General features: G+C 39.2%; 1 protein-coding gene across 8 annotated transcripts in view; it reads left to right on the top strand.

Annotated features, from left to right (window-relative positions):
• GRID1 (glutamate ionotropic receptor delta type subunit 1) overlaps window positions 1-26995 on the top strand; it is a 477950-nt gene that overhangs the window by 185477 nt on the left and 265478 nt on the right. For all 8 annotated transcript variants that reach the window (XM_074544662.1, XM_074544661.1, XM_014267759.3 and 5 more), the window contains one exon: window positions 8991-9275. In XM_074544662.1, coding sequence (XP_074400763.1) covers window positions 8991-9275 — 285 coding nt within the window. The remainder of the gene's footprint in view (window positions 1-8990; window positions 9276-26995) is intronic.

The raw sequence follows: 26995 nt of genomic DNA, 5'->3' as shown, positions 1-26995 counted from the left end.
AGGATCTGAAGTGCTGCTTTGGAGAGATGTTTGGGGTTATTTGACTTTGTTATTTTCAAGTAGGCACTTTAGTGAGCACAACGGCAGATTGGGAAGGAGATCATGCGTCAGTGTTTTGGTTTGCTTAAAATGTCTGTGTGAGTGGGAGTGTGCAGTGAGTGCACGTGCTCCTAATGTGCTGGGGAAACAACAGGGATGTTTTGTACATAGTGCAGGAGCAGTGTTGAGGAGGCTTGGGCTGATGTTCATCCCTCTTGCTTTTGGTTTAAGGTGTGACACAAAAGGCAAGAATTTAAGCCTCTCCCTAAAGGGAAGTTTCTCTATTTGTGCATGGATATCTTTAAATAGACAGGGAGGGCTGATGTGTTCCTTGGTTGTCAGTGCTGCTCTGGATCCAAATGTGCTCCTCAGTACCAAAGAATGGGAGGTTTTACCTGCTTATCTGGAATTGCTGTGTTTGACTGCTTTTATAGATGGCAGAGGAGTGTTTTCCTTTGGTGCATGCTCCATCTGAGCCTGAGCCACGCTGACATTGAAATAATACTCAGCATGTACAAGTAAAATAGTCCCAAAGGAGGCAACAAAGTCAGGCATCCCGGCAGAATGCTAACGAGGGTGTAAAAAATACTTGTGTGTCATTGATTTGTCATGAAAGGCAGGTGAAAAAAGCAGAGGGTGAGAGAGTGCAGCTCATCCTGTGTTGAAGGGCAAAAGAAAACATAATTATTGAAGAACTTACAAAGAATAGAGATCAAATATGCAGCATTCAGAAAAGCAGTTATGTTCTGTGAATAATTGAGATGGTTTGCAGTTAATTCTACCTCAGAACTAGTGTTGAAGGGGAAAAAGAAAAAAAAAGTCAAAGCTGATTCAGTTCCACCTAGTGCCTTAAAATAGTTTTTTGATGCCATTGTGATTAATGTGTAATTCTGTAGAACCATGCACTATTCAAAATTACCAGAAATGCTTAATCACATTTTTAATCATGCCAAACTACAATTCCAAGAGCAAGTCTTCACTAATGGAGTTACATTTTGTTGAGAAAGCAGAAGCACAGTTATTCTGCAGAATTTTTGTACCATTAAATTTCTATTTTAGCTGCTTATGGCTCTTTTTATTATTAATTAAGAAAACTAGAAAAAGTTTAAATTCTGGGATGTTGTACATCCTTAACCATTCACAATGCTAAATCATTTTTAAAAAAAAGTAAATATTTTTAATGCCTACATTATGCAGTCTTTTCTGGTGTGGTCTTCTAGATCTACTCAACTGCAAAACAAATAGCAAAAATCACTTCTGAAGCAGAAGGCTGTTTGTGCTCTCAGAGACTCTTACCTTCTTAGGAGGAGCTAGAGAGCAGTGTCAGAGCTGTCTTTTGGAAAAACAAGGTCATCTCTTACCTGTCACTCGTGCTCTCAATTGATGCACTTTTATCTGTGGAGTGTGCTTTTTTGCTGATTTCATGGCAGTAGCTTCTCCATGCAAAATACATCATGTTCAATGAAGATGAACCCAAAAACCTTACTTGGAAAACAACTGGTGTATTTGTTGACCACTTGATGGCATCACTCAGTTGTGCAGAAATGAAACTCTGTTGTCAGTAGAGCAGTGTTACTTGTGCTTGGTGTTTTATTTTGACCATCAAAGAGTGAGGGGAGTTATTAATACACTCCCATAAATTAAATGAAAGCCACAACTCTAGTTTTGATCATTGTTTTTATCTCAGTTGTATAGTACTTACTATTTTGGAATAATTTCTTTGCATAAATGCAAACAGAAGAGTGGTGTAGACTGCTCCTGTTCTTGCTCCTGGTTAATTTTTCAATTAGTGGGTTAGTGCTGACACAAAGAATGTTGTCCTGCACAGAAATGGCTTTTTGGTTTGTCTTGCCTGTGATAGTTCTTTACATCTCCAGTTGCTGCAGTTAATGTGAATGCTAGGGAAGGGATTTTGGTTTGGATGTTCATCATAGGTCCTATGAAATGACAGCATTTTGCAGCCTTTGTACCAAAAGCTGTCTGTGTGTGTGCCAGCCAACAATGAGAGTGCACTGAAAATGCTGAGCCAAGGGGGTAATGGAGCAAACAAGGCACAGTGGCAATTATTTAGATGTAAAGGACACTTCTGGTAGTGCCAGGGGAGCTCTGAGAGTTTATACATGCTGAGAGTTGGCCCCCAAGAAAGCAGGTTGCAAACCACAGAGTTGGAAGGAAGCTGAAGATCTAAAAACCCTTTCCTGGAGCAGTTGATGTCACTGAGCAGTGACAAGGCCCCTGTTAGTGCCCTGAGCCCGGAGGGATGGAGCCAGCTGCTGACCCCAGCACCTTTATTCCCTTATTCCTCCTCCTTGAATCATGGGAAAACAGTACAAAGACTGCCCAAAAATTGGGGGATGACCTTTAGAAGCAATTTTCCCAAGTTTTTTTGGTGAACATTTAAAAATCTTCATGGTTTTTTTGATTTTGAGATGTTTTTCAGATCCCGCTTTGTCAGAGGAATTCTGACATTGTTTATTTGAATTTTCATGTGCACACACTAATGTATGAATTTGCTGGTACACCTGTCCTGCCCTTTCTCAGAGAAGAGGAAGGAGAGAATATTTATTGTTCTCAAATATTTTATCCTAAAATGGACACGTCTAAGTTGAGGTACTTTGTGGTTTTGGTTCTCTTGAATCTACTTTATTTTAATCAAACCACCATGGAAAAATTGTGATTTTTCTTTCTACTTCTAAGATGCATTTTGTTTTAATAATGGAGTAGTAAATATCCATCTTCACTACATATAATAAGGTGATACAGCAATAAAAGTGCTACATAAAAGGTTTTTGCTGTCTACCTTTGTTATCATTTCTCCATATTATCAGTCATTATGTGACAAGTAACTATAGCTACATGTAGATTTCCCAATAAAAATAATAAATTCTTTGTTATTTGAAGAACCATAATCTAAGTACAGAACATAAAGGTAAGTAAAAGCCTACAGAAATGAAACAAAGAAAAATAAGTTCATTGCTGAGGAGCCAAAGGGAGAACAACTAAATAGTATGTCTCTAAGTGCAAATTATGCAAATTCTTTATTGATTGCCTTCCTCAGTTAAGGAAAGAAGCTGAAGAGTAAGAAACATCCTAAAATGTGAAGCAAGAATAAATTACTCTTCAGAAAACCCCATTTAGTGAAGCATGAGGTTCCGTGAGTGCTTAGATAACCAGTTTTAATGTTGTTTTTAATATAACAATAATAGGAGTGAATCTTTGTATAAATCAATATTTTTAATAGAAGTGTTCTCAGTGATATAGATGAGATTATTCTATACTTTTTTTCTGCCTGAGCAGCTGGTTTTGCACAAACACAATAAATTTTAAAGGCCTTTTGAGCCCTAAAGTGGAATAAAATGTAGATAGCTAATAGTCTTTTGCCATTTCCTGGGTTACTGCATTAGCTGTGGGCCTGTGCCCTAATTTCATGGTAGTTTCTTATGTACTACAGCAGAAACAGTCAAGTTTTTCTTAGATATGTGCAAAACCCTTCTGTGGTTTGTGTTACTTTGTCTTTACCTGGAAGAATTGTATCCATATCCTTTTGAGTGTGAAGTATTGCTTGGTAGATGCAGTCTTTCTCCTTGCATCATGTTCTCTGTCTCATTTCAGTACTCCAACAAACCTCCCAGAAGGACTTTTTCCATTTAATTTGAGAATATCTCTGTGGGTGTGTTTCCCGCAGACCCTACATCTTGATCTAAAACACAATTTTTCCAACAGATACATTTTTATCTCCTAACTCTTGGTTGTTCTAGTGTTTTACCCCAAAATTTTATGTCTGTGTTTATCTTGAAATTGGCTAATTAACCAAAACGCTAATTAAATTTTATACCCATAAATAATACAATAGTTCATTTATATATAGCACATGACATTCTGCATCTGCTTGCTAGTTCAGTTGGGATCTGCTAATTATGCATTTTCAGCAGATACTACAGGCCTCGATAATCTCATGGAATATTAGAATTTAGGTTCCCAAAACCAGGGGTTTTCCCCCAGAATCTGCTGTGTTCTTCAGACTTTTAAAGATGAATAATGTGAAAAATTAGTTTTCTGTCAGATTGACTGAGGCAGTAGTACGGAGGCAAGCATGAGGTCCCTTGTCTCAGCAGGAAGGTGGCTTTCAAACCTAATCACAGACACTTAAGTGCCAACTTAGTTAATCACTTCATTGCAGAGTGATACAGCGTGTCTGAAGATATCTTCCTTCCTTTCAAAACCTTTCCAAGCAGAAAGGCAGCAGCCTCTCCATTTTCAAACAGTGATTTTTTTTTTTTTTTAAATGCAAGTTATTTGTGATTTGGATGATTCTTCATTTGCAGTCAGTAAAGAGTTCCTAAGGATTAGTCAAAATGAAAAAGAAAAATATTCAACTAAAGACTTGAAGAGGATTTATTTAATATGAGAGGGTGTCCAGAGTGGGCAGGATGGTGATGCCCAGAAGTGAGAGACAGAAAGACATGGAAGTTTGAAGAGGCAGTGTGAATGCCAGTGGTGGATTTATTGTTAGAGCTGAAATTACACTGGCAGCTGCTCTGTTGATAATGGAGGAAACAAAGGATCAAGTTTCTACTCTTTTCTGATAATAGGAAGTCACTGAAAGGGAGACTGAGAGATGGTCATGTAGTCACATTGCCAGGAGCAAGATAACAGTTTCTCTTGGAGTATTTTAATCCCCAGTGGTTTGGAGAGAGAGGGATTTAATTACAGAGATATGAGATAAAGCTCTTAATGCAAATATCCTTATGAAGAGGGTGCCAAATCAGGATTTTGCTATCTGCACCTGTCTTCAGAATTGGAAAGTATGGGAAGCAGTGGTAGGAATGCAAGACCTGAAGGATAATTGCAGCAAAGTAGAAGTCTTGCATTGTCTCATGTTCCATGAGGAGTGATGGGAATGGTTGTGTGGATAAGGCAAAGTCTGAAAATTATTAGTTTCTTTTTCAGGCTCAAGTGTGATCTTAATGAAGTTAGAGTTGTGGTCTGGAGTTAGGGAAGTGGGTCACAAAATTAGAGAGTTTTGTATATATTGCTATGATGTCAGAAGAAAATGAGAGGCAATAGATGGAGAAGAAAGCAGTGTCTTGTGAAATACTGTGATGGAAATAACAGTTCAAGATGGAAAGTCAGTCAAGCAGATCTGTAAAAGGAAGTCTGCAAACAGATTTCAAAAGAATACTTTAGGAGAGATACTTCACCAAAACAGTGACAAACAGGATAAATCAATAGTTTGGAAACTTTAATGCAATCCAAGAATAAGCTTGAGAGATGGTCTGTTAATGGAGACCAACACTGAACAAACACCATGACATGATTTAATTGGCTTCAATACATTAATGAAGATCCTTCAGGCATGATGATGTTCATGTTTTCATTGTGTTAGACTACACATTTCTTACTGTATGGTTTGTATGATGTTAGTGTCTTCCTAAAATGAAGTTTGATGGTGATAGAGTAATTCTCAGCACATTAAACTAATATCTGTATCTGTTTAAATAGCAGTCAAATCTGGGGCAGCATTACCAGAACATTTCTGTCCTTTCAAGACAGAATTTCAGAACATGTCTGTCCTGTTCTGTGGAACAAATACTTTCAAGGCCTTATTTCTTAAAACCTATCTAAGTAAAGATATCTGCAACATAAATAAATACTGGGGGTATTTTAGTCAGAAGACTGTTAAATGTATATTACCATAACTATAGTAGTTGAAGATCACTGGAGTTCTCAAGGTGCTTTGATTCCCCTTTCCCTTATGTTGGTAGTTTGGTATGGACCAAAGCATTTCAAATAAAATGTATTCAGCTTGTAAGAATGTCAAGATCAGGGTTATGAAATTTTTATGCAAAAATTGCAGGTTCTTTTGAATGCTTATGAAGCTGCAGCTGATAGACAGAATTAGCCATTTACTCAGTCACAGAGTCAAGGATATTTGATTGTTGCTGCAAATCCATAGCTATTGTGAAGCTAAACAGAAAATTGCATCACTTTTCTGTGCAAGAAATTGTAGGAATGTGGGGGAAATACTAAAAAAAAAGTGGTCCACCAGAGTTTTCTCCCAAGATTGTGTAATTCTTGAATGTTCCCTTGCTAAGGAATTTTGAGATGCTTTAAGATCTAATGAGTTTTTTAATAGAGTCTGTTATGTTGTTGTTCCCCATTGTGTTACTCATGTAAAAAGTAATACTTTCCTTCTTTATGTCCTTAAAGCTTATTCTCACCCTTCAGTGCAATAATTGTGGAGAGGTTGAACTTCTTGGAATCCATTGTGTTTTTGTATAACAAAAAAGATTCCTCTATTAGGAATGACATGTTCTCTTTCACATTCTGTAATTTGACTAAAGAAAGCAATTCAGAAAACATGAAATTTTTTTTTGTCTTCTTTAGTCATTCCAGTTTTTATTGCTTGCTATCTCAAAACAAAGGCAAGAGGAGCACACACATACTAAGTAGGATACACTTTCAGGCAGAACGTAATCAATTGACAAAAATATCAGAATGTGGAAGCATATTGACTAATTCTTCAATCTAACCCGTGTACACAAGCTACAAAACACTTGAAAAATGCCTCAGCTCTAATGGTCTTTGCTGAGCTATTTCAGCTGTGTTTGGTGGGCTGTTCTGGGAGATAAGGGGGCCCATTTGCTGTGATCTGTTGCCTCTCTGGTCTCTCTGCTTTCATAAGCAGCAGCTTTTGGTTAGTGTCAGCCACTGAATGAAGGTTTTTCTTGTTATATAACTGGTGATCAGCTCTGAATTTTACAAATAAGTGACTCTCCAATGCAGCCTCCCATCAGAAGGGGCTTTGTTTTTTGTCTCCTTCTGTCTGGTTTGCAAGTAAATTGTTCCTGCTACAGCCCCGTGTGGCTTGATGCTCTCACCCTTGGTGACAGCAAAGCTTGCTGGCTGGTGATCTCTGCAGGGGTTTATGGCTCAGCTCTGCTGTTCTCTCCCTCTGTTCTCACTTCTCTGTTCCCTCCCCTACTGTGACTAAATAAATTACCTGTATGACATGTTCGGTTTTCTCTGGCAAGAAGCCTGGGAAATCAAATCTGTTCCCAAACCTGGGTCTCCCATTTGGCAAATATAATGCCTCCCTGCTGTTAAATCAGGTCAGCTCTCAGGAAAAACAAAGAACAATTTCATATAGCTATAATCAACACAGAGTAAATTTAGATAATGCGGCTGACATATGTTTATTGTAAAGACCATCAAGGAAATAATTTTAAAAGCCCTTAATCTTTGCTGCATCAGGATACATGGTGAACATTCTGTGCACAGAGAAGATCAAAAAGTTTTTTTCTGTTATCCCATATCAAAGTGAAATGTATCTATTTTCTGTCTGGTCTAAGAAGATTTTTGGTGGAGAGTTTTATTGGTTGTGCGAGAAACAGTTATATATTTAATTATGTAGATTGATGGAATTAATATTAATTAATACTTAACTATTAATTATTCATAGTCTACTTCCTTTCACTTTCTGGCCTCTGAAAGTGGAGACATAAGTGTTTTGAGGAGGATAAATAAATGCTTTTAATAGATTGTTTTATTTTTTCTGCTTTTCCACTGGAGATGAGGCTGCAGGTCACCTGTGGCTCTGTGGCTGCAGTGCTACAGGCTGTGCAGTCTCCTTGCAGGGGGAAGTACCAGCATGGGCAGCCTCCCTTCTCCAGCTGGAAGCTGAATTTCCTGCTCAGCTCTCTGGGTGTCCCACGGGGCTCTGAATTGCACCCCAGAGGTTCTTTTTTCATGCTGTTAAGGAGCTCCTGCAGCCTGCCCAGGGCTGTGGAGTGTCTCCAGTCTCCCCTGTCCAGCATGGCTGTGCTGGGGGAGCACAGCAAGGGTTTGCTGTGGGCAGGCTGTGCTTGTGCTTGTTGGGGTCTGAAACAGTGCTGAACCCCTGAGCTTGCCCCCAGCCCTCTTCAAAGGTGGAGCAGGCAGTTCCTAGTGCCCCTGGGGCACCCTCAGGGCTAGTGCTAGCCTAAACTATGAGGGTCTCCTGTGCTGAGCTCCCAGGGCCAACTGTGCTGCCATTTATTCACTAGAGTTAGTAAAAACCAGGATCCCTGGCTGCCTTACACTCTTACACAGTCTTCTCATCACTACTGACTGAATTGTTGCTGAGGGCCCTGGCTGGAAATGTTTTCTAACTGCAGCTGAATATCAGGTTGCCTGATGTGGAGAGGTCCAGCGAGAACATGACATGTATGGTGGCCTGAGTAGCAGAGCAGACTGTCCAGGTCTCTCTGTGGTCTGTTTTTCAAACTCAGCATGAGAAAAATGGTTCATTCCCAAAAACAGATGGGGTCAAACGTATATGCTGTGTTTTCAAATGATAGGTGCTTTTCCAGGTCTTTTTAAGGACAGCTGCAGTGTTGCTAATGATTGGTTAGTCATTCATGGGTTGTCTTGGTTCTAAAGAATGCTTTTGTTATTTCTTCAGTGCTCTGAGATGCACAGTGAATGTTTTTTATCAATTTAAATTATCAATTTAAAAATTCCCTCAAAGCTCTGCTGTATGAGGCAAGTCCTTGGAAGGGAAATGGCTCTTTATTGTCCCAAATCTTCATCCAGTGTATCCAACAAGGATTAAGTGGTTAAAGCAGTGAAGTGATTTGTAAAAAATGGGAATTCAGTTCCTGCATGCACCAGGACTGACGTGAAGCAAGGGCCATCATCTCCATCCACATCAGCTGTGTCTCAGGGACTGGCAGTAGTTACGTTATCTGTCCTCAACTTGGGCATACCAGGACAGATTGCAGATACTGTGTCCTACTCTGAAAGTACAGGCCCTAACGCCGAAAGGCTTCAGCTGATAGCGCGATAGAAATAATTTCAGCTCTGTGTTGATGGCAAGGGCAAAACCTTCCTTGTTCCCTTCTTAGCATCGAGGTTGGCCAAAGGAATTGCTGAGCTAGTTCAAACCCTGCTTTGCATCTTCTCTTCTCCAGCCTGCGACCTGATGACCCTGGGCATCTTGGCGCTGGTGACATCGACGGGCTGCGCGTCGGCCAACGCGCTGCAGTCGCTGACGGACGCCATGCACATCCCGCACCTGTTCGTGCAGCGCAGCACGGGCGGCTCCCCGCGCACGGCCTGCCAGCTCAACCCCAGCCTGGAGGACGAGGAGTACACGCTGGCCGCGCGCCCGCCCGTGCGCCTCAACGACGTCATGCTCAAGCTGGTCACCGAGCTGCGCTGGCAGAAGTTCATCGTCTTCTACGACAGCGACTACGGTAAGGACAGCGCTCCAGGCACCGGCACGCTGGGCTCTTCTCAGCTGGGAGGTGGGGAGGGAATGGAAAGGGAAGGGTGGAATAGATACAGCTTTTTCACTGACAAAGTGTTTCGAGTGGATGCCGGTCTTTGTCTTGAAGGAAAGGTTGCTGTGAAGATGAGTTCCCAGAGAAGGAGCAAAGTTGCTTAGCAACACCTACCCAGACAGACAAAGTTTGAATCTTCTCACACTTTTTCAGTAAAATATTAATCAAGTGTTGACATTGATCAGCAGGGGTCACATAGATGTGCAAGGAAGTCCAGCAAGGTCTCTACTTGTTCCAGAAAATGCTTTCTATCAAAGCTGAGTACTGTTCTCTTTACAAATAAATTTTCGCAGTAACTATTACTTTTTTTTCGTGCTTCCACACACCATCCTGTACCTGGACTAAATTTCACAGTGATATTCCTGGCATTAAACTGAAAAGTAGAGTTAGCATTTTCTCTAAATCTCATGCATTTCCTTCAGTAAAATTCTCCCTTTGAGCTGGAACTTGAAGAGGAGGAGTCTCTGCCCTGGTACCTTATGATAGGCATAAAGAATAATAAACCCCCAAATCTCTCATCATGCTGGGCTCTCAGAGGCAAAGAGAACTGTGTATACATTTTTTTATATCCCCTCCCACCCCTGCTCAACTGATATGAATGCTGTTCCATATGTTTAACTTGTGGTATATTCAGCAATCCTGTCTTAGGATACAGGATCTGTAATGGGGAAAATAAATCTTGTATGGTGTTTTTTAAAACCCTGCTAACATTTTTGCTTTAAAATGTGATGCAAAATCTTTTGACATGGTGATTTACCATGAACAGAATATAAAAAAAGCAAACTTAAGATTAAATCACAGAAAGAAAAAACAATCTTATGTATGTCTATGAATATATAGTTTAGATTTTATACATCTTCCACCATTGCAAAATAAATCTTTATTTGCATTCTCCCTATATACTATCAGATTTTTAGTGGCAAGTGAGAGAAATAGCATCTTTGGTTTTGAAGTTTGGTTAGTTAGTTTTGGGTGCTAGTTTTGGTTAATCCTGAGTCTTGCGTGCAGGTTTGTCTTCTCAGTTGCTACATAGTTATTTGCTGTTTCTTTAACAAGAACATTGAGGATGATGAGGATGGGTTTAAGTAGGAAATCAACTGAGACTGTAACATCTTTTTAACAACATAGAATTGTTTTAAGCATGAGAAGACTTCCATGATGCTTGTAGAGCTAATCTGTAGGCTCAAAAAATCTAGTAACCTAGCAAATAAACTGTCCTTTAATTACTGTCCTCTGCAATGCTTGACCAGTGAATGCTTTAAAAGCAGAAGTCACAAGGTACGTGGTAGGTGTTCTTTTGGTGGCCTTGTGGTAGTGATAAGAATGTTGCTCTTTAGCAGAGGATTGGGTTTAAAGAGCTGAAATTATTCTAACAGTTAATTTCAAGAATGAAGGGGGAAGTAATAATTGTATTAGGATGTCTTAGAAACACCCCAGGTGCTCAATGTGCAAACTGCTGTTTTCCCTCCTAGCCTCTCTGCTTACTGAACTATTATTCCACTAACTGCACCCTTATTTTAGTGATGCATCTGTGTTTCTTTGTCTTTTTCTTCTTTATTTTTTGTTGCAGAGGTTTAACACCTCAGTATCAAATCCTGAAACCCTTAATTCACGTACCTCTAAATTCAGTTATGATCAAATTGATCTTTTCTATTTGGCACAGGCTGTATCAGTAAGACATTAAGGTTATGGAAAACTGCCACAGGGATTCTTCTCCTTCCAGTGGGGAGTGTGGTGTGTGTGCATTGCAGCTGCTCTTTCCTCTCCTTCTCCTCATGGATGTGTCATCCATCTTAGGCTAATTCCAGTAGAATAATTTTATTTGTAACAATTTGGTGTGAGGGGTTTCCATAAAGTTCCAGGTGAACCTTGCCAGATCTGGGCATGGATTGGTGAACAGAGGATAAATAACCAATCCACCTCCCAGGGTATTGCATGCTGAGCTCCTAAACAGATGCCTGGCTCCAGGGGCATGGCCCTTTCCTCAGCATTGAGCTTCTGCAGAGCCCCGCTCCTGCTTATCCAGCAGCACCTCCCTGCCCATTGGGCAGGAGTTCCCTGGTGGCCATGATGAGGGACATCACATATTTGTGACTACAGAGAGTTTCCAGCACTGAGCTTTGGTTGGGTTTTCTATAATGAGTGGTCCTTCTCTACCTGGCCTCTGAAAGTTGTACCGTTCCTTTGATTAGTGTTTTAATTTGCTCATTTGCTGGTCTCTAAAGGCCCTTGGTGTCCTCCTTGTGGAAACTGTCAGGTTTTCTGAAGACTAAATAGCATTGCACAATTTAAAGAATGTCCCACACTGTATTATGTTGAAGCTGAAAATTATTTATTAAAGTTATTACTTGTCCCTTCTTTGACATACATTTGGAATTATAATTTCTGTGGAAAAGTAATGGACTTGGCTGTTAGAAACACAGAGTAGTTTCTGAACAGCCTAACAAGCCCCTAGTATTCTTGTGGTTACAATGAAATATGCATTTTTTCACACTTAAATGACAGATAAAATGTATGCACAACTTCAGTGAAAGGATATAGTTCTTTACAGTAAAATGCTTTAAAGTCTACAACTAGAAATTGAGAGATTCCTGCTGAGCTGTACCAATAGGGGAAAGATTGGTTTATAATTGTCCATTCAGTTTCCCTGTATTTATACAAGAAAAGATAGAAGGTAATACTGATATTGTATCTTTATGATTAGCCCTTGTTTTTGCACTTCTCTCATTTATGGCTTGTGCATGGTTTCAGAAGATGCACAGAATCCTGCTCCCCATTGATCACACTGGGAGGCTGCTGTTGCTGAGACTGACGTTCAGTTTTTGGTGAAAAAACCAGCTGCCCTTAAGTTTGCCAATGTCTCTCAGATGGTGCTCTGTGGAACCAGGTCCACCCAGCTGTAAAAGAATTTGCAACAGAATTCTGATCTGTTGTGTCATCCTGAGGAGGTTCAGTTGTGCTGATGTGTTTTGGATTATGTTTTCCTCTACAGGAGCATCTTTTGTGCCTCCATATATATTGCAACAATGTGCATAGGCCTGCTGGGAAGCTTAATATTTTATTTTGCTGACCTTCTGGATGTAAAAGTATCAGTAATCAAACTTTCCTGACAGAAAAATTGGTAGTGGGGCAAGTTTCATAAAGAATCCTACCAAGCTGTAAAATGACTATCAGTTAAAAGCAGTGGGTGCCACCCACCAGAAGATGAGGTTGGGAAATAAACAGTTGAAACTGTGCTTCTAGGGTGAGCAAATAAACAGATGTGTGGTGAGAGGATGGATTTGAGAAGGGTTTTGGAGACTGGATGTGAAATGAAAACAATGAGGCATATTAAATCATTTTTCTGAAGAGAAATGTGAGTAATAGCGATGTTTTCACTAGATTAACCTTACTACTGAAAAACTCCTTTTATCTCTATAGTTAGATTAGGTCTCTGCTTTCCTTCATACATGTCTGCATATCTGTATTACAAAATGTAAGTTAAAATAGGGGCTTTTTATGATTTCACTTTGTCAATGAAAGTGGTATTAGACCTGTGAAAAGTAGCTGCAATAGTTTATTCTTAAGTTTTGGCGTCAGTGAGTGAGTGTTGTTTGCTGAAGTGTTGTATAAAAGTTTTACAGAAGAAACTTTTGAGGATCATTTGACCTCCTAAACCAAGCTATGAAGCTTGGTTCCTACAGGAGAAAAACCCCAAGGCCACAGTTTATTGGTTTTTAATTTTTTTTCCCCCCCAAGATTAGAGGTCTGTTCTTTTTCATTGACGCTGCATTAACTTTGAATGCTGCTTGATCCATCTTGCTATGTGGAGGGAACTTAATTTTTGATATGACTAGTTTTGTGGGAAGTTGTGTTTTCCATAGCGATTATGTGGCAGTTTCATTTTTGAGTCCTGCCTGTCAAGGGCCTCATCTATGATTGTAATTTACAGGAATTGTTCTGTTAATAGTTTTACAGCAAGATATATTGGTCCTGGAATGGTCTGTCTTTTGTCAAGATTCCTTTGTGCAAGCTGCTAGCTTGCATATATTTAATTTGCAGAGGAATGTAATGAAAATTGAGGAATGCATGCATTTGCACAGTCCACGTGGGGCACTGCAAATCCCTTGTGATGTGAAACATGGACTGTCACAACAAAAAAGAAGCAATACAGAGCATTTGCATATGAGCTACTTTCACCTTACCTGCTTTAAGTTTTCTTTCATCCTTGTTTATAACTTCTCCTTTCTGTGTCATGATTTCAGCTGCCAGACAACCAGTTCTGCATCATTGGGGCTGCCATATTTCCAGTGAGCATGCCTTGCTTAACATAAATACAGGCAATGTGACACCTGAGGTGTTGAGCCACCTGTACCTGTGTTGGTAGGTGCCTCTTCAGCAAATCTGACCCTGCCAGGAAGTGTCTGACTTGTCCTGCATGAGCTGTGCTGATAAGAGTGTGCATGTGTTATTAAAAATACCTGGTTTTCTTCCAAATGGTTGATGCATCCCAGCTGGAATTGTTGTGGAGAAGCTTGAATTGAGATTGCTGTTTAACAGTAAGATATATGGATTTTAGGCAGCCAGCTGCAGAGAAATTTAACTTCTTTATGCTCATCAGTCTGCAACAGCAATCACTTAGGGAGGGAATCCTCAGCCACCTCTACATTGATGCTGCTGTATGAGGTAATAAAGGGCAGGGATGGACTGGAGCTAAGCACCTTTTCACCTAGCAGGGAACAGAATTGCCTGAATATCCTACACAATTTCTGCAGTACCTAGTTTCTCAGGCATAACTGCACACTGGATGTCTAGTTTCCAGAGTTGTATAAAATCTACCTGGAAAAATGAAGGCCTTCCTGTAAAAAGTTTTTGTCTTTTAGTGTATGTTCATCATTGCAGCTGCAGAGAATGCCAGGAAAGAAAGAATTCAGCCAAGTTCTCCAGGTCCAACAGGGAGTTTGTAATACCATGGGGTAGAGAAAAAAAATTGACCTTTTGACTTTTACATTGAATTTGATCTGGAAGCTATTGAAGAAATGGAATTGTGTTATCCTTGAATCACTTTTCTGACTGTAGCAGCACTTAAAGTAATTGGTCTGCTTAAATTAAGCATGGATTTTTGTCATTTGTGATGGTATTTCTTTTTATTTAGTAATGCATCACAGTATATAACACCAAATGTAATTAAAGAAAGTCAATTTCACTTCCAATTATTACTTATACATTACTTTTAATACTTTGATTTTTAAGGTATGTGAGTGTGTGTGCTAATAGCAGCAGTGAGATTTCCCCCTCTCTAATCCCCATAATTCCTAGCAAGGTATGGGAGCATGGGCAGTGGTTGTTTCCCATAAAACATATGAAATGCTTCCAGGACAATGCCTGATGTGATATACAAATGATCTTGAAGTTATGGTACAGCCTTTATTCTCCATGTGTAATATCACAGCTTTCCTGTGAACTTCAGTGTTAGCGAAGACCAGTCAGAGATGTCTAGACCAAGAGTTTGGGCAGTTTCAGGCAGCTTGTGTCACTCAGAAATTCAAGGTAAGTTCAGGAAATAATTCTGAACTTTCAAATAGTTTGAAAAATGTTTTGCAAAGAGATGGTGCACGTTCTTTTAAAAAATTCACAACCCCCTGGACCAACACTTTCAGAACAGAAAGTTTGCACTCTGTACGCAAAATAGATATTTTAAAAATCACTTAATCTTAAAAGACTTGAGAAATCTCTATCTGGGTGGATGCTCATGAGAAAGGGAAATGAAAGATGTTATTAGAAGAAGTTTTCAGCTCAGTCATCTGGCCAAAAGTGATTATTAATCTAGTTCTGAAAGCTCTTGTTGCTCATTTTTTAATGTCTCTTTTTAAACTCATTTCATTTTAGTGACCAGTCTTCAGGCTCAGCTTTGTAGAAACTGGGGGCTATTGGTGATTTTCCTCTCTTTATATTCTGAAACAGAATAATACAGCACACACTGTCTAAACAAAGGGCAACTTCAGCAGCCTGGAACCAGAGGGTGCAAATTAATTTTTTTTGGACAGAGGGGGTTTTGGGAAGTGTAGATGTCATCTGTGGAAAGCCTAAGTTCTTGACTTTCTTTCCCTGACTGAAGGTAGATAGAAAATCTCTTGAGTTAGACCAATGGCATGAAGCTCAGCAGTCGGTTCAGGTGTGTGAAAAAGACAAGGAGAAATGTAACGATGATTTGGTGTACTTGAGTGGGGAATGTGAGGACCCCATTCCAGAAAGGGAGTCACTTTAATTGGGATTTGTTAGGGACTGAATGCTTACACATCCACTTGGAATTTGTTGAATGAAAGCATAGCTGGACATTGAACAGAAAGGTTGAAGTTTGTCCTGGAGGATGTACTAAGGGCTTCAGGCAGAGACATAATTCTGAGAAAATATATTCAGATATCTCAATTTGCAATGAGCTTTGAATAAGTTCCCAATCCCCACTGGCTTTCATGCAAACGGTAGGGGAGAGGATTCATCTGTGTGTATACATATACATGCAAACACACACATATGTATGGGTAGATTTAGATACAGAAATATTTATATGGAGAGATATTTGTGTGAATTTCAAGAAAAATAGTGAAGGAGTGTGTCTGTTTATATACATGCACGTGTATACACTTGTGTGTAAATGTCTATGTGAGTCCATATGCAGAATCAAGGAAACATTTCCTCTTCTCCTTTTGTGCCTTTGCCCAGTCCCCCAGTAATCCTTCTGATGCCACTGTGCGCAGAACTTCTTTGGGTTCTTCCCTATTTGGAGCCTGTTTCTGATTTGTTTCACCCAGTTAAGAGTTGATGTGGCTTCCTACCACTTCTTTCTGTTTTCCTTATTGAGACAGAAATTCCCATTCCTTCTCACATTTCTGTGTTTTATTTATTTATTTTTCTTATGGCTGAACCATTGTGTGGGTTTTCTGGCTTTCTTCAGCACCCTGTCCAAACTGTTTTCCATGTCTAGCTGTGCATAGCTGCACAAATTGCACCTCCCAGCCAGACATGTGCAAAGGGGGCAGAGTTTTGCTCTTCATTGGATTGAGCTGTGTGGGCGTTTTATACCTTCTGCATTTACTTTCTCATGTATTTAATGTTTGAATCTGGTGCTCTGGGAGTTATTTTAAGAGAAATTTCAATCACTTGAGGGAAAAATGCATCATTAGACTGTAAAAATCAAATAAAAAGCAGAGGAAAAATGTTTCAAAGTTTGGATTTTTCAGAGTCAGAGCCCATTACCAATGCAATCTGAATGTCTGAGTTCTATTGGAGAGTGATTTAATATTCATCATCTTATAATAGCATTTGTTTAAGTGGAAATAATGCATTCTTTTTTGTGTACAAATTGAATAAATAGGATTAGTCTCACTACTGGGGAACATTGAGTCCTACAGAGATACTTTTTAAATACTGGGTATTTTTTTGTGTCTCTTGCTTTAGTAGCCAAGACTCAAATAGACTGTTTCTTACAAAGCCATATGGGAGAATTAGAGAGGCCTTCAAGAAAGAGACAAAAATTGAGCTGGGACATCCCTTGCAATAATTTAATTGATTTTTCCCTGTTATGGGAGAGCACTAAATGGCAACAGCTACTGTCACACTATTTGGAGACAGTAGTTGAATTCATCAATTTGGAGTGTCTTATGGGGTCAGGAACTATTGGCAGTCCCCACTTCATTGAATAATTTAGATTGGAAACAGACCTCTAAGATCATAAAGTCCAAATATCAACCATGTCCCTAAGTGCCATGTCTACAGGTCTTTTAAATGCCTTCAGGGATGGTGACTCCAGCAACTACACTGCTTCTCTGGGCAGCCTGTTCTGGGGCCTGGTAACCCTTTCAGTGAAGAGGTTTTTCCTGATATCCAATCTAAACCTCTCCTCATGCAGCTTGAGGCCATTTCTCATTGCCCTCTCACTTGTTACATGGTAGAAGAGATGGACCCCCACCTGGTGGCAAGCTCCTTTCAGGTATTTGCAGGGAGAGGAGCGGTCTCCTGTGAGACTGCCTTTCTCCAGGCTAGACTCTCACAGCTCCCTGAGCTGCTCCTGTGGCACTTGGCTCCAGACTCTTCACCAGCTGTGTAATCCTGTAAGCACTGCATGATGTCACCAAAGTCACCTGCTCCATGGCCTCCAACCTTCCCAGCACCCTACCTCATCCATCAGCAAGAATCAAACCTTGGGGTGGATAAATCTTCAGCTGTTGCATAGCAGATGAGGAAGGGAGCTCAGAAGAGTGATTTAGTGCTGGTGTGTGTTGTTGGCTTGAATTTCGTTTCCAAAGTTAGAGTGATTTCCTCTGCTCTGCTTCTGGCCGCTGTTTGCTTACATCAACAGCAAAGCATCTTCTAGCAAAGCATGCATGGGGAGTCAGGCAAATAGAGAAACTGTGCAACAGAAGAATTGTTAGGTTTATACCAAAAAACCAAACAACATCCAGTGTCTGAAGAACAAAATGCCTTCCTTGCATAACGGGCCATAACCCAGTGATCTCACTTGTCCTAATGCAGTTCCTCAGTAATTCTCAAAGTCAATTTGCTTTGGCCCACTTGCATGAATATTTGACATTGCCATTAACAGGAATTAAGACATATCTCATCTCCCAAAAGCCATATAATAATGTCGAAGGAACTTTGTTAAGAAAGGAATAATCCATTAACTAGGACCAGCATTTCTCTGTAATCACCTTTCTCCTTCAAATGACAGAATCTTTACAGGAAGGAACTGTCATTTATTTTTGTCATAGGAATAATAATCCTTCCTGCTGTGGAAGAATAATTAAAGGTCAAATTCTGGCATTGTATTCATGAGTCAGCACAGCCTGAGCACCAACACCTAACTGGACGCCCCACCAGGCCCTTGTGGTGCAATAGAAATCTTGACTGAAGGAACAGCAGTGTGCTTTTCTTTTCAGTGAAGGTTTTCTGTTGCTTTGCATTAAGGATGCTTTGTAATGATTGCCTTATGTATGGAAGCATATATGAGTGCATCAAATTATTTAAAAGTAGTTTGGACCACCCAAAGTGTGCTCTCTCTATTTAGCAAGGAGCATTTGGTGACATTCTGTGGCTTTGCTGTATAAAGAAGTAGCTGTGGGAGTCTTTGTGGTTCTGTATATCTTTTATTCTGTCCCATCCTGTGCAGCCATATAAGTGTGGACAAGCTGTAATTAAGTGAAACAATATATTAGAGTACTAAAATAGGAATAACAAGGGCAGCCTTGCAATGGGGAGGGTGGGAGGCGAGCAAAGAGCAACATTTAAAATGCTGGGTTAGTGGCCAATTAGTGGGTTTGACGGAGTACTCATGACAGGCGTATTTAAGTTTTCTTTCCCTCAAATCCTAATTAAATCATTGGAAAGAAAGAAAATTCCAAATTATGGTAGAAGGAGAGTCTGCAAGCCCAGAGACAAGTGAGTTTGGCAAGTTCAGCAGCTCCCAGTAACCACATACTGGCTTCAGGGAGATGTGACAGCGGTGTAATGGCACTAGGGGTTGGAAGTGCTTTTGGGGAGAATCTCAGGCCATCCTCTTCCTGTTCAGATTCCTATTATTTAGCCAGTTCCCTTTGGGTCTGGTTTAGACAGAAAAATAACTAATTGTGAGTAAGAGAAGTCTTGAATATTTTTTTTGGTTATGCCAGAGAACAGTAAGACATTTATGGTCTCTTCAGATAGATGCCTCAGAAAGGTGTTTGATGTTTTATAATGTGCTGTGCTTGAATAAAAAAACAACCAACCAGTTAGTAAAGTGGCAAGATAGGAAACTACAAAGTTAGCAATGAGATTTCTCTGTTTCCCTTTCTGTGCTTAGCTGTGGTTAAGATGGCAGAGGAGCTTAATTTCACTAACTCAGCAATGCCACTGCGCTTCATTAAAAAAAAATCACCAGGGTAAAAATTAGCTAAAAGCTTCACTTTCAGGGGGAAGGAGAGAAGCAACTGTGTTTTCAAGGCTGAGGTCTATTTTATTGCTTAGGTTAAAGAATCTGGACTGAGTTGATTTAAAGAATAAATTTGAAAAATTTATTACTGGTTCTCAAATTATGTAGGACATGATGTCCACTAACCTGAAAAATGAGTGAAAAGTCTCCTCGAAATTCAGCTGTTTTTCTAAATTCAGTATGTTTAGGAAATACAGGCGATCAAGGCAAGAGAGAGCTCTGAAGTTCTGCTGTGCACAAGGTTGCACTGTGAACTTGATTGCAGACTCTTAGACAGCAAAGAATCAACCCAGCAGCAGCAGGTGCTTGCTCAGGTTTGACATCAGGACTTTCCAGAAGAAAAGGGCCTTGCAGAGTATCCAAGGGTTCTAAAAGCTTTAATCAGACGTTGTTAAACATGAGGTATTCCAAACATTACACACAAAGTCACAGGACTAGTGAGTGCTGCTGCTGGAAGGAGTTTGTTCCCAATGTTCCACTGTTTAATCCCTTTTGTGTGCTAATTAACCTTCTGTGTTTCCTCTTCCTCAGCTGATGTCAGGAAGATTTGTTGTTATTCTTATATTGTATCATGGATTGGAATGGAGTAAACCATCACTACAAGAGTTCTAAAAACCTGAGTCTGCAGTAGTTACTGTGATGGTTTAGGATCGGCTAAAAATATTTGAATTTAATCATGGTTAATGCAAGATTTCACTTTCTCTTTGTCACATTTTTAAATTCCTCTACAGATGGATTTTTCCTTTCCTTGAGACTTCATGAAATTTATTAATGATTTTATAATAAAACCAAACAAATTTGAGATCCTTCTGCTGCAGAGGGGCTGGCAATACCACCTGAGGGAAAGGGACATCCTTACAGAACTAATAATCACCTCAGGCAGGGGGGAGTATTTGAGGAGCTCTGACCCTTTACAGGAGACAATTGCTTTTTCATACCAGGTTTTTAATATTAAGATATGAAGAAGGATTACCCTTGCTGTCTAGTAAAACAATAGCTAATTAGATATTTGGTTTTTAATAATGATGAAAGTTAGTGTTAGACAATCATTTGGGGATTCTGAATGATTTTTTAGAAAACAAAAAGCCTTGCTGAATTTCCTCCTAGTTGTGCTCACTGCTGCTTTTCAAGTATTGCTTCAGCAGAAATCTGTAGAGACATGTTTTTTTTTTATCATGGATTGATTAGAAAATGAGGAGGTAAGAATACCTATGGTTTTTGCATGTGAGAGAGAGTGATTTTGAAGATGTTTAGATCAACATGCTCCTGAATGTTCTTATTTGTGTTACTAATCTAACTGGGAAAAAAATGATAAAAAATAATGATTTGAGTATTCTCTTCAGCAGAACACACTAACCAAAATAAGCAGCAAAATGTTTTTTCCTTAATAATGGTTTAAAGACTGGAAATTGGCAAGCAGAAGGAGACCTGTGGGGATATATGCAAATAGCTTTGTTTTCCCATATGTCTTGGGTGGGAGGATGGCTGCTTTCTCTTTAGCTAATTCTTTATGTGTTAAAGAGCTGTGGTGTTAGGGGAAAAAAAAATCTTTATTTATTAATTTAAAGGATAAATGAAAGACTATGATAATGATCTGAAAGAAGTATTTTCAACATTTAATGTTTATTGCTGCTAATTACTGTGGTAATTGTATAGAAGTGGTAATGTGTGATGGTAATTGCTAGTTTATTTTTTTGAAACATGTTAATGCATCCACAAGTGAGTTTTTCATTAGAAAATCTTGTGTAGGATGTAGCCATGTTGTCAGACACCAGACTCTGCCCACAGCCTGTCTCATGGTGGGGACTCTTACAGAACTTGACTGACTTATCTGAAATATCATATGTTTACAATAAAATTAAGGCCAAATAGTCATTAAGCTTAAAGACCACAAAAGCTGGCAAGATGCTTCATCTCTATGCTTCCAACTTCAATTGCCAGTGAGAAGTAATTGGCATTTCAGTGTCAGGGAGATGACTGATTTTCATTGACTTTTAGAGCAATCTCGTGGTCTACGGATTGTTTTGCCTTTTGAATACATTTTTACCAAGACCTTTTTAAAAAATGTGACAAATTTTAATTTTACTCAAATTTAAGGAAATCTTCCATACATCAGTTTAACCTGTCAGTCACGTTTACACTCATGGCCCACAACCTTCTGGTTACCACATGGTTTGCAGCTGCAAGCAGTGCTTGCATCCCTGTGGCTTTTCCACAACTTTTCTGTTCCAAATGTTCAGGTCACAGGTTGTGTGTGTGGTTTAGATGAGTTTGCTTTTTTAAGAGTGGCTAACATTTATCACAAATGAGGTTAATTCCTGTGGTGAGGGTTGAGCTGAAGTCCTGCCCCTTAATGTTTCTTACAAAATTGGCAGTAACAGAAGCCAAGCCAAAATCTAGTTGTTCACACTTTTCATGTGAATCCTTTCAAAGAAAAGATGGTGTGCCCCACTTTGTCATCAGTTTTGAAAAGAAACTGTGAGTATTGATTCATAATAGGGGTTGTATTTGTTGGCATTCCTGTTGGAGAAGGCACTTCCTCCTCTTTTTGACACTTTGACCCAAAGGGCTTAATTCAGCAAGAGATTATTGAACCAATGGGGTTCTTCATGAGGGGCCTTACTGTACTCACAGGCAATTTTGTTCTCCTTGTATTGAGGGTGAGGAAGTGAGATCAGTATGTATTAAGTCTGAAGTGGCTTCTATGTTCATTTGTGGTTCATCTGACAGCCATGCACTTTGCAGTTAGTGTTTCTATTTAAGGTACAGGCTTTGTCTCTCTCCTTGCTTCACACAGCAATGGGAAAATGGAACCATCCCTATTAGAGGTAATTGGTAAAAAGCCATAACAACTGCCACAATATGCACTGGGGTTTATATCTCACTTTACTTGCTGAGGCTGCAAGTCAGAGCTTGGAAATGATTTGCCTTTCTCCCTTTGTAATCATTTGCTGCTTCTGAGGCTTCACTGGAATGCAAGTCATGAGGACTGGGTTATTACTCTGTCCTTTGCTTGTGAGCTTGCCCTCACAATGGGAAGAGCTGGAGTCATTTAGGCAACATTAATTGGAGGCTAATCAGGAACTGGTTGTCTTCCTTCCCTGCAGTCTACACAACAGCTGCCTGTACAGTGGCATGGCAGCTAACAAAGCAGAGCCAGCTTTTTGGGAGAGCTCTGTTGATTTGGCATGTCTGTCCTTACAGCTGCCCACCCACTGCTGAGACTGACTGGTGATGTAAAGGGTAGGAGAAAAAGACACATGAACATATTTGCTGAGACTATTTCAGGGGGCAATTTTTGTGTTTTTACTCATGTCCTTGTGCTGACGTCAAGTGTTGTCCCTTATTGCTCTAAATATGTGTGCATATATGTGTACATCTATGTGTAAATGAAGAACAAAGACAGTTCATGCTTGTCTTGATGAATGTCACTTGGAAGCTGTAATTAGAAATTGAGCTTTAAATACAGAGGTAGCATAAATACAAAATAAACCCCCAAACTTGTGGAAATAGGAGTTTGGTTTGGTACCATTTAGACACATGGACAAAGGCGGTATTTCTGGGGAAAAAAATTACAAATTTCTCAGGATTTTTATTAGTTTAGACACATGAAAGAAGGTTGGTATTTCTGAGAAAAAATTACAAATTTCTTGGGATTGTTTTTCATGGGGTTTTTTTGTTTTTGTAAAATCAACATCTAGCTTTTCAGGCTCCCAAGTAAGTCAGTTTTACGAAGTTGGGGGGTAGGAACTAATGCATAGCACTCGGTCTTTGTAGGAACATACCTTCATTGAAACTGCACAATTCCTGGTGCTATTTCCTTTGTGCACACACAGCACAAATGTGAGGTGTGTGTATCATGTTTGCAAGTGTACATGCTAAAAAGCCAACACAGAACTCACTGGTAATGAGCCCTGCCTGTAGTTGTTAGAGCTATAAAGGTTTTCAGTTACAACTTTGTTTCAAGGTAACCCTGTTACCTCTGTTTACCATTTTACTTTTCAGATTTAATTTGTTGTGTTTGGTCTGTCCTGAAGAGTGAGTGTTTTTGGCAAGGTCAGGTTTTGTAGGTAATGTGATTTGTGTTGATTTGTGAACACCAAGTATGTGGCAAACCCATTGGAGTTTGTGTGTTTGAGTGCTGGGAGCTGGCTACCTCTTAATATTTTCTTCTCTTCTTGCTTTTCCTTCTCCTTCTCTGATATTTCAGATGGAAAGTGTGAGATTTCCATCACACCACACGGTGTGCCAGGCAGTCTGTTGTCAGGGGCTTCCTGAGGTAATGCTGCCTTCACCATGTGCTGGAGGTATGCAGTGTCTTGTCCCTGCCACCTCCCTGTTGTTAATGGATGATCAGACTGGGAGGTGCAAGGAAATCCACGTTACCTGAGGTAGCATTCGTGCGTAGGCTTTGCTGAGAGCTTCTGAAAGCTGAGTCTGATAGATGTGGTGTTGGAAGTTAGCTCCATTAGCTCCATGCATATTATAATTAAAGTCAGGCAAGCTGATAAATATTGGAGATGGTTGGCTGTAAATCCTGATGTTAGTCAAGGTAAAATATGTTCTAACTTAGATGATACTGAAGTAAAATTACCTGAAGGACTTGTCTCAAGGACAAAATCAACGTCTTTTTAAGGATTAAAATATTTCCTAAATTAAATTAAAATATAAGAATTAGATGTGATGTTAAGATGTTTGAAATTGTGAGAGCATAGAATATTTTACTGTGAATTTAATCACGTTTTGAAGGACTTCAACCTGAATGTCCATATGTTAGAAAAATGAGAGCTTGGTAGACCATAGAGGGACATTTGTTTTGCTGCACTGGTCTTTGTGTTTCAACACTCTTGTTTACTGTTGGAAGCTTAAAGCGATTGATAATAAAGCTCTCCACAATTTTATTTCTGTCATCTCTAGTGTTTGATATTGCTATTAAGGCAAGTGACAAAAGATATGCAGGCCTGAAGAGATGTAATTGTAATACAGCAGTGAGGCTTTCTATGTTAGTTCCCACTCCCTGAGACATTTTGATAATTGAGAGCTTGTTTCTGCTTTCCAGTGTGTATTAAAATGGTAATAATTGCATAATCTCAGTCCTATCCTGCCATATTAATTTTGAGTTCCCATTGTGTTGGTCTCTGTTTCATTGTACCCAGATGCTTATATGGCAAACATTATGACTGGGAGGTAATTCTGCCTTAGGTAATGCTCTTTTTCTCTAATGCCCTTGTATACTGATGATTGAAAGTTTAATATGTTTACACCTAGAGGATTCCTGCATGAAAGTCGTTGTCGTCTTTTGAGACTGGGATATGCACAGATAGCAAGTGTTTAATTCACCTTCCTATTTTCCTATTTTTGATTAAAGATTTTTTATTTAATGAAGATGTCTCTTAGTGAAAGGGGGGAAGAAGGGACAACAGGAGAGTAAGGTTGTTATTTTTGTCTGTTGATTTTACGAGTGTGTTGGGGTTGGAATTGTTTTGTAGCACTGATGATGGTTTGTTAGGATGCTTTTAACAGCATCATCCCTGGACAGTGGGGGATGCTTTGGCTCCCTGGAAATGAAAGGTGGATGCCACTGCTGACAGCACTCTGCTTCACCCTGCAGTGCTGGGGAAAGGGTTTGGCACCAGCACAGGTTTGGCTTTGGGCAGTGTTGGAAGGCTTCAGGAGTGCTGGGAGACCCAAATGGCCGGGACCAGCTTGTGGAAAAATGGCTTTAGATCTTGGATAAAAAAATGGTCCCCTTCCCATAGCTCTTCTCTCCTCTGTCAAAGATTGTTGCGTTAAAATTGTTTGAGTTTGATTGTTGAGTTGGTGTGCAATGCAAATGGGCAGCACAAATGGGTATGCTCTGCTTTCCAGTTTCACAGTGGCTGGGGTTGGGGATTTGTGCAGCACAGGTCTCTACATTCAGTAATGTTTCTTGTAAGTCAGGGCTGGTGAGAAAACACCTACAATGTATTGCAGAATGGTTGAGATCTAGGTAATTTCTATGCTGCAAAATCTTGAAAATTGTTAATATTTTTCCTTCACAAAAGTGAGAAAGAGTTTTTCATAGTAATTCCTGTCCATGAGAAATGCAGGGACACTGGTATCTTCAGACATTAGCAAGGAGATGAAACTCCTTGAAGAAATGCTGGTTTTATTGGCACAATATCAACCTGCTGCTGACTTGGGGTAGTAGGGCCTATTTGGTCTATGAAGAAAAACATTTAATATCTTAATCATGAGTTGGAAATATAAAAATGCTTGTATTTCACTTAATTTTTGATTTATTTGGGGACATTTTGAGTCACTGTATGCAATGTAGTGTTTCCATAGATGCAGTTTTCATCTTTAGAGGCAAACATTATTTCTCATGTATGCTCTCTTTCTGAAAACACTTGGGAAAAAAGGCCAAATAAATTAAATATGCAGATGCTTTTTTCTATATTTTTTTGGATGTTGACCTTCCCAGAACAGCAGTCATGATTAGTGGTGTTTTGAAGGCAGACATCTCGCTTTATCTCTAAAGTTTTTCTGTATTTTTGAAATGTTAAATTGAAACATAAATGGAAAATGTTTACTTTTATCTCTGTAACTATTTCTATGTAGTGTTCTGTTTGTTGACAGGCAGCACTTTGTGTTTCAGCACTGCACAGCTCCAATCAGCACACTGATCTTTATAATCACTTTGTGCACACTTTACCAACATTTTGACATCATTTTCCTTCCTTTTTTCCTTTTAACCCTTGTATTTATTGAAAAGCCCTTTCCATTTATCAAGCCCTTGTTATCTTTACTAATAAAATTGGGATAATCTCCAGCCTTAGAAAAACATCACTGCTTGGGGACCTGGTTCAGCTAGACTTCTACATCAGGAGCTCATTTTTTTACTCTATTTTTGATGAGAAAATTGCTCTTCAGATTGCTATACAGGAGTTGAACATGAGGCATTTATGAAAGATGAGATGTTAAACCTTCTAAGGCACACTTCCCTTTTTGCAGGCTTGTCAATGTATTTCTGCCCAGTTTGGAATATTTACTAGTTTAAAAAAGTTAAAAAACCCAGAAGAAAATGTATTTTCCTTGTATGAGTTCAACTTTTTGTTTCCAGTTTGGACATTCCAGCTTAAATTGTTGTAATTACTAATTAGTATTGACTGAACATTAACAGAAAGCATTAACTACAGAGGATTATTTATTTTATGCCTTTTGTTTTCCAATTTTTAAAAAGCACTTAAAAATTGGTTTTTTTCAGGAATATTTCTAGTTTTTCCATACCTTTAGAGAACCAATTCCTTTGAATTTAAGGTTTTCAGTTATTTTAAGTTCTGTTGAAGTTAGGTTCCCATATAGGTATTTTCTAAAAGCGTGTTTGAGGAATTTTTTATAATTTATGTGAACCTGCATATACATGTGAATGTATTTATAAGCAATATGATTTGATGTGTTTGTTGAACTCTTTCTCATACTTTTATGTTTTTCAGAAACTATAAATCTGTATTAAGAAAAGGTAGGGTGGTACCTGATTTTTTTTGTAGGTGTTAAGTTTGTTTGGTCTGTGGAAACCAACAATTACTGTGGATAAAAGCAGATTCAAAGGTATTTTGATGAGCTGGGAGATATTTGTTTATTCTCAATAGAGAATCCAAAGTTTTGGTCTGAGTCTGACTCCAGTGCTTCTGCCTGTTGCAGGGCACCT

Source organism: Zonotrichia albicollis, chromosome 7 (genome assembly GCF_047830755.1).
Source record: "Zonotrichia albicollis isolate bZonAlb1 chromosome 7, bZonAlb1.hap1, whole genome shotgun sequence".
NCBI classification, from domain to species: Eukaryota; Metazoa; Chordata; class Aves; order Passeriformes; family Passerellidae; genus Zonotrichia; species Zonotrichia albicollis.
This window is presented reverse-complemented; position numbering and strand designations above follow the sequence as displayed.